The 14,880-nt window shown below is 44.5% G+C and overlaps 1 protein-coding gene across 1 annotated transcript in view; it reads right to left on the bottom strand.

Moving 5' to 3' along the window:
• The window catches only part of LOC148474528 (uncharacterized), a 6,473-nt gene extending 230 nt beyond the window's left edge, over positions 1-6,243 (bottom strand). The window contains exons 1-3 of the mRNA XM_088458473.1: positions 6,204-6,243; positions 4,330-4,385; positions 1-328 (exon numbers count right to left, since the gene is read on the bottom strand). The exon at positions 1-328 is cut by the window's left edge and continues 230 nt beyond it. Coding sequence (XP_088314599.1) covers positions 1-328; positions 4,330-4,385; positions 6,204-6,243 — 424 coding nt within the window. The remainder of the gene's footprint in view (positions 329-4,329; positions 4,386-6,203) is intronic.
• Positions 6,244-14,880: the final 8,637 nt, after the last annotated feature.

The raw sequence follows: 14,880 nt of genomic DNA, 5'->3' as shown, positions 1-14,880 counted from the left end.
AACTGGCCACTCCTATGGCCGAGAATGTACTGCGCTCTGCCATGTTCTGAGGAGTGCTGGTCTCTCCTATAGTCGAGTGGGCACTGACCTCTTCTGTGGTCTCAGGAAAGCTGGTCTCTCCTATAGTTGAATGGGTGCTGGCCTCTCTCATTGTCTCTGGGGTTGTGGTACCTCCTGTGGTCAAGGAGGAGCTGGCCTCTGCCATGGTCTTAGGGGTGTTATTTCCTATAGCTGAGAGGGTGCTGTCTTCTCCAAAGATTTCGGGTGTGCTGGTCAATTCGATGGTGTGGGGGGTGGTGCCCTCACTTTCATTATGTGTAAGAGGAGCCTATACAAAAAAAATGCTGCTGAATATCTAACATATAATGGAACATTCCTGAAAATTGTTCCACAGGTAACTGATTAGAATATGTAGCACTGTAATCAGTAGTCAGACTGTTAATATTCTAGTATAGTCTAAATAATGAAAGCAAATGCCATGATTGCAGTGAGTACAAACACGTGCTACACAGATACCTGTGGGACAGATTTCATAAATGTTCCCTATAGAGAACATGTATGAAAGCTGCTGTACAGGTAACTGTAGAAAGAATAGATAGTGTTCCCCACATCAAGCAACCATTAGATTATGTGCCATGTGTACAAGGATAAACCAGCAGTACATACACCAGGCTTACGCAGGAGATGTGGGTGACACTGTAGGAGCATATGTTATATTTACCGTATCCAATTAATAGACAATATAGTCAGTGGCGGTTCTAGGGGCAGGCTAACAGGGCCGTCGCCCGGAGCGCCGGCCCCTAGAGGGCATCACTGAGTCCCCAGGAGAGAGGCAAAAAAAAATCTCTGAAAAAAAAAAAAACAGCGCCGCTTTTACCCCCGCTAGCCGCTGCATTTGCCGGGCGCCCGCTGCAGCGGCAGCCGAAAGCCGGAGCTCACTCCTGAGCTTCGGCTTCCGGCAGAGAGCACTATGGGAGGGACATTCATGACGTCTCTCCCATAGATGCGAGGAGCCAGAGCTCACTCCTGAGCTCCTGCTCCCGCAGAGAGCACTATGGGAGGGACGTCATGACGTAATGACGTCTCTCCCATAGATACGTGGTGGAGCCGCGGTCGGACCTGACAGCAGCGGACGCAGGAGTGGGGCTTAAGGTAAGTATTGTGTTTGTATTTTTTTTTTTTTTTCCAGAAGCACCAGCACTGGGGGCATTTCTACTGGGGACATGGGTATAGGGGGGCATTACTACTGGGGGTATGGCTATAGGGGGGCATGGCTATAAGGGGCATTACTACTGGGGGCATGGCTATAGGGGGGCATTACTACTGGGGGCATGGCTATAAGGGGCATTCCTACTGGGGGCATGGCTATAAGTGGCATGGCTATAAGGGGCATTACTACTGGGGGCATGGCTATAAGGGGCATGGCTATAGGGGGCATTACTACTGAGGGAAATGGCTATAGGGGGCATTACTACTGGGGGCATGGCTATAGGGGGGCATTACTACTGGGGGAATGGCTATAGGGGGGCATTACTACTGGGGGCATGGCTATAGGGGGGCATTACTACTGGGGGCATGGCTATAGGGGGACATTACTACTGGGGGCATTACAACAGGGGGTATTACTACTGGAGGCACATCTATAGGGGGGGCACTACTATAGGGGACATTAATAATGGGGGCATTAACACTGTGGGCATTACCACTGCGGGCACTACTAATGAGGGCACTGGGCACTACTAATGAGGGCACTGCATGGGGGGCACCACTACTGGGGTCATTGTGTAAGGGGCACTACTACTGTGGGCATTGTATTAGGGGCACTACTACCGTGGGCCTTGTGTATAAGGGGCACTAATTTAGGCATTGTGTAAAAGGGGCACCACTGTGTGTCATAACATGAATAAGGGACTTCTGTGTGGCGTAGTTCAAATTGGTGATAATGTATTATAAAGGGAATTACTGTGTGTGGCACAATGTATTATAAAGGACATTACTGCCTGTGGCACAATGTTTTATACAGGGCATTACTGCATGTGGCATAATGTGTTATAAAGGCCATTACTGTGTGTGGCATAATGTTTTATAAAGGGCATTACTGCGTGTGTCATAATGTGTTATAAAGGGCATTATTGCGTGTGGCATAATGTGTTATACAGAGCATTACTACATGTGGCATAATGTGTTATAAAGGGCATTACTATGTAAGGTGCATTACTGCACATGGCAATTATTCGCCACGAGGGGAGAGCTTGGGGGAAGCCCAGCAACTTCGTAAGTGCTGGGCATGCCCCACAGTGCGATGAAATCGGGGTGTTCCGCAAGGACACGCCCCCTTTCCAGAAGTGCTCGTGCACGCACAGAGGAATGCCACCTAAAAAAGTTTTTTTTATTTTTATTTGGGGGGCACAACTGGGAACATTCGCCCTGAGCTCCACAATGTCTAGAACCGGCCCTGAATATAGTATTATAAAGAAGTATACACATAGTGCAGTCACAAAGTGCAGCTGCGTACATAGGGCCTAATTCGTTATGAATCGCAACTGCAATTACGCACGGAGATGGCCGATTGTCGTGTACTGCGTATGCATCACAGTGCACAAATGCCTCACTGCGATCGCAAAGACTACACAGACCAATCGCAGTGATTGACAGGAAGTTAACTTTTGTGGGTGGTGACGGGGTCGACATAATGCAGGCGTTCCTGTCCGTTTGACCGCCGTTACAGGGGCGTGCAGAAATTAGCCACTGTGATGCCATACGCAGCTTGACCTCTCACTGCGTGCGATGAGGTTAGCAATTTCTGAGTGAGGTTTGACCTTGTACAAGTGTGCGTGAGGCTACGATGTTGCTCGTTGTTGACCGATAGTTTCGCAGACTTGCAAAGTATTACGGGTGTGAGTAAGGAGAAGTGGGCATCCTTATGTTGGGCTGCGATGGCATAGCATCGCAGACATTAGCATATTTTAGCATCGGGACTGCGTGCGTAATCGCAGCTGCGTTTGCAATTGCGATCCGTAATGAATCAGACCCATAATTTGTAATAACGTAGCCCAATGTCAAAGAGCACTTTCTGAGCGCCTCTATGGAGTGCAAAGAGAAATCTTAAGGTGCCATTCAAAAGGTCAGCATGGCGGTATTTCCAGGCCTTCCTGCATAATTTATTTCTAACACTGGTACTCACTTCCACCAACTCACACCTTTACTATTGTCAGTGGTACAACCTCACACCTACCCTACTCCAACCTTAATAATCCCCTCCAGTACATCTTAAAAGCTGTACTAGCTTGTTTCCTGGGCCATTCTGCTCTTCTAGGTTGAGATGTACTAAGCCTTGAAAAGTAATAAAGTGGAGAGTGATAAAGTACCAACCAATCAGCTCATAGCTGTCACTTTGCAGGCTGTGTTTTAAAAATGGCAGTTAGGAGATGATTGGTTGGTAATTTATCACTTTTCAAGGCTTAGTACATCTCCCCCCTAATCTCAGATGTAACATTGAGATTCCAAACCCGCTCATAGGCAGGACACTCTTTAACCGTTTTTTTCCCATGTCTGCATTTATTATGTCTACCATTTATGTCCCTGTTTTATGTATGATGTGCTTTCTCCACTGTCTAGTTCAGGTGTTGCTTGTTTAGTCGACAGTTACCATGTCAAAATTCCTCATGTATACACAGGTGACATGCCGACAAGATAGACTGTCGACAAACCGTCCCTGATGGTCTAGTGGTGTCTTACCTAGTCCCGACGGCAGTGGTGTCTCCTTTGGGTCCTATTGGCCACGTGCGGTGCAGTTGTTCGCCAGTGACGTCAGTGGATCGGCGTTCCATTTTTTTTCCTCCCTAAACCTAAGTCCTACCCCTAACCCTCAAAGTAATGCCTAACCCCCTTTCTCTAGGCAACCTATTCTTAACCTCCCCCCCACAACCTAACCATAACCTCTCAGCAGTACCTAACACTAACCACCAGCATTCAAAGAATGTCGATATTTCACATTGTAAACATGTCGACATTCTGAGGATTGTCAATATGTTGGCTGTTGACATGTTGAACCATATTGATGTGTTGACATTATGAACATTGACACGGTAACTGTTAACCATGTGACCAGATCCCGTCTAGCGATGCAGTCTACTGTAATGCATTACAAATCTGATACAATATAATACATATAATAATACATATCGTACGTATTTATATTGTATGAGCCCTAGTGATTAAAGAAGATTTTATGGAGCGTGTTACATGAAAACTCAATGACATTTTGACCCACACATGTCACAAAACATTTCAATAATATTAAATATGAATAAACAAAATGACACTCACAATATCTCCATCGCATACATCAAATTTGCAGTCAATTCCGGGAAGAAACGCAATGACTGTAAATACAAAGACAACATGTTACAACATTTACCGGTGTAATGCATGAGTTCATGCAGTTGTTACAACAAGTGTTATTTTTTAGTATTTGTGTATAAGTGCACCTAGTGCTTTTGAAGTTCTAAGCTACCCTTAAACCCCCATTAATTACCATAGAGAACAGTGGTGAATGGAACATACTGTACATCACAAGTGTAAGACGTAGATGTCAACAAGCGGGAAATTGGGACAGAACCCTCAAATAGGAACTGTCACATATAAATCAGAATACTTTGGGCAGGCCCAGCAACAGAGAGTTACTACGGGCACACCTGTACCAGACGCCAAGGTTCTGAGGGGTCCAAACAGGCCACAGCAACTAAATTTGATTTACAGAGACAGACCATGATGTACTGTATGTCCGGCGCCAGTGGGCAAAAAAAAAAAAGAAAGAAACAGACCAGGATCCTCCCTCGTCACCTGGTTTGTGCTGATGAGTATGGCAATAAATGATGCTACGTCATTACGCGCGACGCTGCAAACGCTCTAAATCTTTTGTCCCTGTCCCTGCCACCTAGGACTCAGGAACTGGTGGATTCAAACCAGTCAGTAGCAAACATGCGGTGCAGCAGGGCTACAAGCACAGCTGCAGCAGCAGCAACACCACTGTCCGCACAGCTATACAGCAGCTGCCTGCACTGCAGCACCACTTACTGGCTGGCTGGAGGCACTCTCCCAACCCACCCCTTAGGCAGACACAGCACTGTCAACAAGAAGAACTGAAAGAGACATCAGATGGGCAGCCTCCATCATCAGTGACAGAGAGAAAGTGTGTGGTATCATTAAAATAAAATCTTTCTATTTGGCACAGTTCCTGACAAGCAGCTTCCTATGCACATTCCAACATTTGGGGACTCCCCTCTGGGAAATCACGGGTTGGCTAGTGCGGGGTGCATGGTGACGCAGTTCTCATTAGCATTATGGCATCACACAGCAGGGGCAGGTTTGCTTCAAATTGGGTTTCCAACCCCTGTCCCTGATAAATCCACTAAGGAAGTGAGCGGGATCTGGGACGGTTCCCTTCTATTCTCTTTCAGGAGGACCCATGAAATTCGGGAATCTCCTGGATATTTCGGGGCGGTAGGCATCTATGGTGTAAAAAGTACTGTCCGGCATTAGTTTCCTTTTTGTTCTTATTCCTCATGTGCAGTTCAATGTACACGTCCACTTCCTGGCACTTGGAACTTTCCCAGTAAAGAGGGAGGAGCATAATGCTACAGGACCAGCTGGAAATGCACACTGTGCTGGGGGAAACAGCCAAAATATCGCAGTGTCCAGTCTAATATCACTTATGGGACAATTTCTTCATTAACTTATATATTTATGTTTTTGTCTGAAAATACTGCTCAGTTTAGCTTAATTTACATAAAAGTAGAAGCGCTATTTCTGTCACCTCCGGACATGGACAAATCAAGTCCTTTCATGGAGAGAAAAAAGCTATGCAGAAAACAAGGAACGCCTCCGTCCTTTCAGTGTCATTTAAACAGAGCGCTCCTGTAAATGACATTTACTGCTGTCCACTGTATAGAAAGATAGAACATAGAACAGTGTTTTCTCATTTACATTCCTTTCCTGCAATCCATATGACTAAAGAAAGAAGAACATAGAGATTCTGGAAAACATGGGGGAAGGAACATTTCCAGGTACAACAAATATTCAAAACAGTTTTGTCCCAGGGAGTAAGTAATGTGAGGAATGCGCCTGCTTCTCTCTGGTTATATTTTACAAAATAAATATAATATAATGTTACTTATACTAAAGGTTGTCAGATTACTCACAGCATAGGATCCATACAAACATGGTCTTTGCCCACATCATGGCACACCAGAGGCCTGTGTCTGGGAGGAGAGATTATATAGCAATAATGACATCACACACTGTGATGTCATAATAGGTAGTTTTCTTAAAGGGAAACTGTACCTAAATAAAAAGTGAGCCGTTTAAGCATTAGAAGTTATGCAAATAGATCTACCTTTAGCAATGCAGCCTATCAGTGTGTTACTGCCATACTCTTTGTGCCTCATGCCTCTGTGATGTCATTAGTTCCCAGTGAGTTGATAGGTTGAATTTTGATTAAGCCCTCAGAATAGCTGCTCAATCTGCTTGTAGGTGACAGATAAGTCATAGAGAAATAAGACCTTTTAAAAATAAGTAAGTTGTAATGTAACAAACACCACTGTTCATTCCTCAGGACTCAAATCCACCCATAGTAATTTAACCTTGGGTATCATCCTTACCTTTTTCCTCACAACTGAGCAAATGGATTTTCCATTCCTTGTATTTTATATATTTAGTTTATACAGAAAATAATTTTGTAATGTGGACTTGCTATGCAGTTTTGAATAAGCTAACATTAATATTACACCCATGAGTAAAAGCTCTGCACCAACATGTATCATACCTCCCAACAGTACCAATTTTTGCAGGACATTTCCTATTCACAGACCCAGGAAATAGGGGGCCCTTATTATAATATAGTATAAGTTTCTGTGGGTCGGAGTGGTTTGAGTGGTTATAGGATGGCTATCGATCATCGATGGTTAACTATCAATGGTTACCCACCGATGGCAATGGCTTTGCCATCGATGGAAGAGATCCAATGTTTCCCCGCCATCGATGGCACAGAGCTGAGTGATGGTTTGGGTTTTTTTTTTTCCTCCATGTGACGGGACACGGACCATAGCTTTGCCTCCTGACATGACCCGTGAAGCCCCACCCCCACTCCCTGATTGGTATGCTGCCAGGCCATTATTAAAACAGGGATTACCTTCGGTAGATGAAACCATCGATGATTCATAGCCGATGGTTTCATGCCATCGATGTCAACCAACAATGGTACTATCAATGGCGACCATCGATGGTTAACCTACTGATGGCCATCCCTAGTATGATGGATGGTGGGATGGACTTGTGTTACATCTGCTGTTTAAAATGTTGGTAGTTGTAAAAATGCAAATATACCAGAAACTATACAGATTTAGCACACAATAAGTGTAACAGTTATGTAATATGCTGTATATTCAGATAACTGTTTAGTACACTGGAATGAATGTTGACCGGAAGCAAATTTTCCAACTGTCATAAGGCCACAAAATTAAATTGGCTTCTTTTGAAACATCAAATTATCAGAAAAAAAAAACATTTGCAATTACCATATCTATTTTCTCCCCAATTTCATAGAGCTGGCCAATGCCAGATTATGGTCCACATAGACCTGGAGCTGAAATTTGTGAAGGGCCTTTTGCAGGGCCGGCGCAACCCACTCAGCAGATCCTGCACTGCAGGGAGGTGCCAGGCTGGAGAGGCGTTATCCCTGCAGCTGCTGCTGAGTTCTCCGCTGTTACTGCACCTGTCAAACTGCATGACAGACAGCGCCAGCCTAAGCGCAGCTGAACCTGTTCTGAATGGCTTTTCGTACAGACTCCTCCTACCCCTTGCTGTACCCTCTCCTGGCCGGCCCCTCCCCTCTCCTCTCCTGAGTCCTACACGCTGCGCTGATCCTCTTACATGCTTGCTGAATGCTGTTAAATGACAGCAAGCCACACCACCCACTGAGAAGGGGGGTGGCTGGGACTGTAAAGTGGAGGCTGCCACTGAGAAGGGGAGGCTGCTGGAGACAGAGAAGGGGGGCTTCTGGTGACTGAGATGGGGGGGCTGCCGTGGACTGAGAAGGGGGGACAGCTGGGGTCAGAGAAGGGGAGTCTGATGGAGACAGAGAAGGGGAGGCTGCTGGGGACATAGAAAGTTGGGTGCTGGACACTGAGGGGGGCTACTAGAGACAGAGGAGGGCTGCTGGGTTAGGACAGAGTGGGGAGGGGAGCTGCTGGGGACAGAGTGGGGGGCTGCTGGGGCTGGAGACACAGAAGAGGGTCTACTGGGGACACAGAGGACAGAGAAGGGAGCCCTGCCGGGGACAAAGAAGGGGGGCTGCTGGTGCATGGGACACGTAAGGGAAACCAACTTCTGTTTCCTTTCGGGGTGTTAGCAGCAATACAAATTAATTCAAAATAATATTATACATCTACTGTGTGCGCATCCTAAAGGTGTGTATCCACTTGCCAATATAAATGAGCGATTGAACGATTACGACATTGTAATCGTTCAATCGCTCATTAATCATGCATAAATCGTGCAGTATAATGTCGCAAACGTCCAGCATTGCGCGTTCCCGCTGGTCGTTTCCGACATCTATCATCGCCTGGACATGCCGGTCAATCTGCCAATAACGACAGATTGGGCATGTTCTGGGATGACGTAGGATGCCTGTACTGAATGACATATCGTTTAGTGTAGGCACAGCAGAGGGTGAGGAACAACTGTACGATTACAAGGTTGTAATCGTATCATTCCCTTATTGGCAAGTGGATATGCACCATTAGGCTGCTCCTTTAAGGATACTGGAAGCAAAATTTGGTTACAGATTTACAGAGGAAAAAGTGACTCTTCTAGGACAGTGGTTCTTAAACTCGGTTCTCAGGACCCCACACAGATCACATTTTCTAGGTCACCAGGCAGGAGCACAGGTGTAGTCATTACTGGCTGACAATTTTTAAAAGATCCACAGGTGGAACTAATTATATCACTTGTGATTCTGTAAGAGACCTAGAAAACATGCACTGTTTGGGATCCTGAGGAGAGTTTGAGAACTTGTGTTCCAGGAAAATTGGGACACAAGGGACCATTACGGAGGTGGAGGGCGCAAATTTATAGTTCGCAGGGTGCGCCTAACATCCTAGCGCCGGCCCTGGCCTTTTGAGTTCTTCCACAGGTGGTTTTAATAGCACTGCTGGTTGTTACTAGTGATGTGGTTGTGGGACTGGACAGGGGATGTGGACTGTGCCATGAGGTGTGGCTAGCAGCATGGAGGGCATATATAAATATATATATATGAGGGCTGATTGAAAAGTAAAGAGACTGCCTCTGTGTTTCTGCCCCATAGGTAGAGGCAATGCTATGCTGGTTAATGTGAAGCTCATACATCGATGTGTCTGTACCTGTGGTTGGACTGCCGTAGTCTTCTTTGTTTGATCACAGCGAGTGGAAAATCTTCGTACATTTCATGATGGCGGACGAGGAAGACGTGTTTGTGAGACTACGTCAGATGTGTGATTGAATGTTGTGTTAAAGCTGGAAAAAGCGGAAAAGAAACCCGTGAAATAAAAAAAATCAGTCTTGTTACTTTTCAATCAGTCCTCGTGTGTATATGCATACAGTCAGGTGCATAAATATTGGGACATTGACAGAATTTTCATATTTTGGCCTCTGTTCACCACCACAATGGCTTTGAAATTAAACAAACAAGATCTGATTTAACTACAGACTTTCAGATTTAATTTGAGGGTAATTACATCCAAATCAGGTGAACGGTGTAGGAATTACAATTGTTTCTATATGTGCCTCCCACTTTTTAAGGGGCCAAAAGTAAAGGGACAAACTAAACAATCCTAAATCAAACTTTCACTTTTGAATACTTTGTTGCAAATCCTTTGCAGGCAATTACAGCCTGAAGTCTGGAACGCATAGACATCACCAGACGTTGGGTTTCATCCCTGGTGATGCTCTGCCAGGCCTCTACTGCAAATATCTTCAGTTCCTGCTTGTTCTTGGGGCATTTTCCCTTCAGTTTTGTCTTCATCAAGTGAAATGCATGCTCAATCGGATTCAGGTCAGGGGATTGACTTGGCCATTGGATAACATTCCACTTTTTAGCCTTAAAAAACTCTTTAGTTGCTTTTGCAGTATGCTTCTGGTCATTGTCCATCTGCACTGTGAAGCGCCGTCCAACGAGTTCTGAAGCATTTGACTGAATATGAGCATATAATATTGCCCGAAACACTTCAGAATTCATTCTGCTGCTTTTGTCAGCAGTCACATCATCAATAAATACAAGGGAACCAGTTCCATTGGCAGCCATACATGCCCACGCCATGACACTACCACCACCATGCTTCACTGATGAGGTGGTATGTTTTGGATTATGAGCAGTTCCTTTCCTTCTCCATACTCTTCTCTTCCCATCACTCTGGTACAAGTTGATCTTTGTCTCATCTGTCCATAGGATGTTGTTCCAGAACTGTAATGGCTTTTTTAGATGTTGTTTGGCAAACTCTAATCTGGTCTTCCTGTTTTTGTGGCTCACCAATGGTTTACATCTTGTGGTGAACCCTCTATATCCACTCTTGTGAAGTCTACTCTTGATTGTTGACTTTGACACATATACACCTACCTCCTGGAGAGTGTTCTTGATTTGGCCAACTGTTGTGAAGTGGTTTTTCTTCACCAGGGAAATAATTCTTCTGTCATCCACCACAGTTGTCTTCCAGGTCTTTTGGTGTTGCTGAGCTCTCTGGTGCGGTCTTTCTTTTTAAGAATGTTCCAAACAGTTGATTTGACCACACCTAATGTTTTTGCTATCTCTCTGATGGGTTTGTTTTGATTTTTCAGCCTAATGATGGCTTGCTTCGCAGATAGTGACAGCTCTTTGGATCTCATATTGAGAGTCGACAGCAACTGATTCCAAATGCAAATGTCACACCTAGAATCAACTCCAGACCTTTTACCTGCTTAATTGATAATGAAATAACGAGGGAATAGCCCACACCTGTCCATGAAATAGCTTTTGAGTTGATAGTCCCATTACTTTTGGCCCCTTAAAAAGTGGGAGGCACATATAGAAACCGTTGTAATTCCTACACCGTTCACCTGATTTGGATGTAATTACCCTCAAATTAAATCTGAAAGTCTGCAGTTATAGCACATCTTGCTTGTTTAATTTCAAAGCCATTGTGGTGATGAATAGAGGCCAAAATATGAAAATTCTGTCAATGTCCCAATATTTATGCACCTGACTATATATATATATATCTCAACAATCCGGCACTCCAAATAAATAAAAATATCCACCTGTGTGCTCCTGCTATTTTATGCACAATTTCACCTTACTAGTACAATGACTAGAAAGGAGCAAGACACTAACAGAATTTTATACATGAGTTTATTTATGTAAACAGCATACTTGCATTAGAATATCTTAATCCTCGTGCATAGTCAGGGTCTCAAGGGACCCCGTCATCAGGACCGAGGAGATGCAGTGTAGACAACTTCAATCAAGCATAAAGATCTTTATGCTTGATTGAAGTTGTCTATACTGCATCTCCTCGGTTCTGATGACGGGGTCCCTTGAGACCTTGAAACATTGACTATGCACGAGGATTAAGATATTCTAATGCAAGTATGCTGTTTACATAAATAAACTCATGTATAAAATTCTGTTAGTGTCTTGCTTCTTCCTAGTCACTGTACTAGTAAGGTGAAATTGTATGTATATATTAATATATATATCCGTGGCAAAAGCATCAGCGAAGTTGTTGATGGGAGGCATACAATGGCCTTTCTATAATGGGTGCAGGGTGTGCAGTGCACATGGGCCCACAACGCACACCCTGCATCCATGTATAATAATTCTTACCTCTCCACATTCTCCAGAGCAGCAAAAATTACAGGGAAAATGGCGGTGCCCATTCTCCCAGTGACTTGCGCATGCGCAGTAGAGATGTCCGCGGGAATAAGACGCCAATTTCCCGGAGACCTGTGCATGTGCAGTAGATTCTGGCACTAAGCCAGAATCTACTGTTCTGCTAGAGAGGAGGGGGCCCACACTGACAGTCTGCTCACGGGTCTTCTCCTCTCTTAAAATGCCCCTGGAGGTATATATGTCCCAGATTTTTAACTTCTGTGTGGTAATTATTCAAGTAATGAGCAGCTTTATTTGCCAGATCACCTGTGAGAGGCTGTTAAAAAAAAAAAAAAAAAAGGTGTTTCAGTTTTTTTGGGAAGTCTCTCACTGCCTGGGGAGCAGACTGATAGACCTGTTGAGATACACTGCTATAACTTTAATTTGAAAATTAGTGTTGTATTTAAATGCTGTTTTGTTTGAGTTAGACTATAGGTCTTCACACCCTTAAAGAGGTAGACTTCTGTTTAGTAATGCCGGGTTAGGGCAGGCTAAGATCTATTTTTATAGGTGCATACACACACAACGATTTTTTGAACCATTATTGATAACGATATCGTTCATTCGTTGAAAAAATCGTTCACTTTCTGAGTTAAAACGATGAACGATTATCGTTCATGCGTGTTCGTTTGTAGTTTGTAGTTCAGTCAGACTGACCAACTCAACGATTTTCAGTAAGGGAATATGCAAAAATCGTTTGTAGTTCAAAAAAATCGTTCATTACATGTAGTAAATGAACTATTTTAGTAAACGATTTTCATTCATTTTTCCCTTGAAAGAATGAACGAAAATTGTTTATTAAAATCATTCATTTACTAAATCGTTGTGTGTGTATGCACCTTTAGACTTCGTTTATTTTGCTACACAAATAAAGTTAGCTGCAGATACTTGTACCAAGGCTCTACACTGGAGTGATTCTGATAGGATGCTGCATGCGGAGTGCGGTCGTATACCACAGGAAGCAGCAATCCTTAACCTGATCTTGCAACAATATGGGGCATATTCAATTGTGTGTGAGAATAGCAAAAAACCCGCACCTGCGAGGTTTTTTCTGCAGGTGCAGGTTTTTTGCTATTCTATTAGGTGCGTGTTTTTTTAAAAAACACGCACCGGGAGGTTTTTTTTCACGCACCTCCCGAGCAAGCGTGATTTTTCCAAAAATCGATGATTTTAGGAAAAATCACCAGAACTTGCTCTGACACCCCCGCGGCACCCCCCCTGAGGACTAATTAAGCAATTGGAAATATCCAATCATCTTAATTAGTCCTTAATTACTCACCTTCCTCAGCGCTGTCTTCTGCATCTTCTTCTGCATCCAACGTCGGGAGCCGGCTCTTCTGCAGCAGGGTGAGTATGTCAGTGTGTGTGGTGTATGTAAGTGTGTATGAGTGAGTGAGTATGTGTGTATGAGTGTGTGTGTGAGACCCCCAGTGCGGTGTGTGGCCTCCCCCCGGAATGGGCACTGGGTCGAACTACATCTCCCACCATCCCTTGCTCCTCCCATCAGCCCCCGGGACTCCCAGCAGCCCCCTCTCCAGTAAGAAGAGAGAGGGGAAGCCACTGGGAGCTGCGGAGACCCCCTGCCAGGTAGGTGTTTTTTGTATTTTTTACGCGGCGCTGGGTTTTCAGAGCTGAAAACCCCGTGACCACTATTTTTTTTATTGAATACCGCGGGTAGCGGGAGCGCGCATACCCGCGGTATTCCGGAATTGGGCACGAGGTGCGCAAGGTTTTTAACTCGCTAAACCTCGCGCCCAATTGTATATACCCCTATATGTATAGAAAGAGAGAGAGAGTGGTTTGCCAAATCATCCCTTTTATAAGTCTCATTTCACCTGTTTTTAATCAGCCACAGAACCTGTGTAATTCACGTGTCCTGAATTAAAGAGATCATATAGCAAGTGTGTGTGTGTGTGTGTGTGTGTGTATATATATATATATATATATATATATATATATATTAGGGGTGTGCACCGGCCACTTTTCATGTTTTGGATCTGGATCTTTCTTCGTGTTTTGGATCTGGATTGGTTTTGCTAAAACCACCCTTCGGTGTTTTGGGTTCTGGGTTTTGGATCTGTATTTTTTTTTTAAAAAGCATAAAAACAGCTAAAATCACAGAATGTGTTGATTTTTCTGCTCCTATGCTATTATTAACCTAAAAAACCTTAATTTCCACTCATTTCCAGTCTATTCTGAACACCTCACACCTCACAATAGTGTTTTTATGTCCAAAAGGTTGCACCGAGGTAGATGGATGACTATGCTAAGCGACACGAGTGGGCGGCACAAACACGTGGCCCATCTAGGAGTGACACTGCAGTGGCAGACAGGATGGCAGTTTGAAAAACTAGGCCCCAAACAGTGCATAATTCAAAGAAAAAAAGAGGTGCAAGATGGAATTGTCCTTGGGCCCTCCCACCCACCCTTATGTTGTATAAACAGGACATGCACACTTTAACAAACCAATCATTTCAGCGCCAGGGTCTGCCACACAACTGTGGCTGAAATGATTGGTTCGTTTGGGCCCCCACAAAACAAGCTGGCAATTAATCTGTCCCTGCACAAACTGGCTCTACAGAGACAAGATGTCGTCCTCATCCTCCTCATCCACCGATTCCTCACCCTCTTCAGTGTGTACATCCTCATCCTCACAGAGTATTAACTCGTCCCCGCTGGAATCCACCACCACAGGTCCCTCTGTACGTTCTGGAGGCTGGTCTCCCTGGAAGAGTTGATAATTCATTTTTATGAACATCATCTTCTCCACATTTTGTGTAAGCAACCTCCTACGCCTTTCGCTGACAAGGTTCCCGGCTGCACTAAACACTCTTTCAGAGTACACACTGGAGGGGGGGCAACTCAGGTAAAATATAGCCAGTTTGTACAGGGGCCTCCAAATTGCCTCTTTTTCCTGCCAGTACAGGTACGGACTGTCTGAC

Source organism: Taudactylus pleione, unplaced genomic scaffold (assembly GCF_031769625.1).
Source record: "Taudactylus pleione unplaced genomic scaffold, aTauple2 ptg000835l, whole genome shotgun sequence".
Taxonomy (NCBI): Eukaryota; Metazoa; Chordata; class Amphibia; order Anura; family Myobatrachidae; genus Taudactylus; species Taudactylus pleione.
This window is presented reverse-complemented; position numbering and strand designations above follow the sequence as displayed.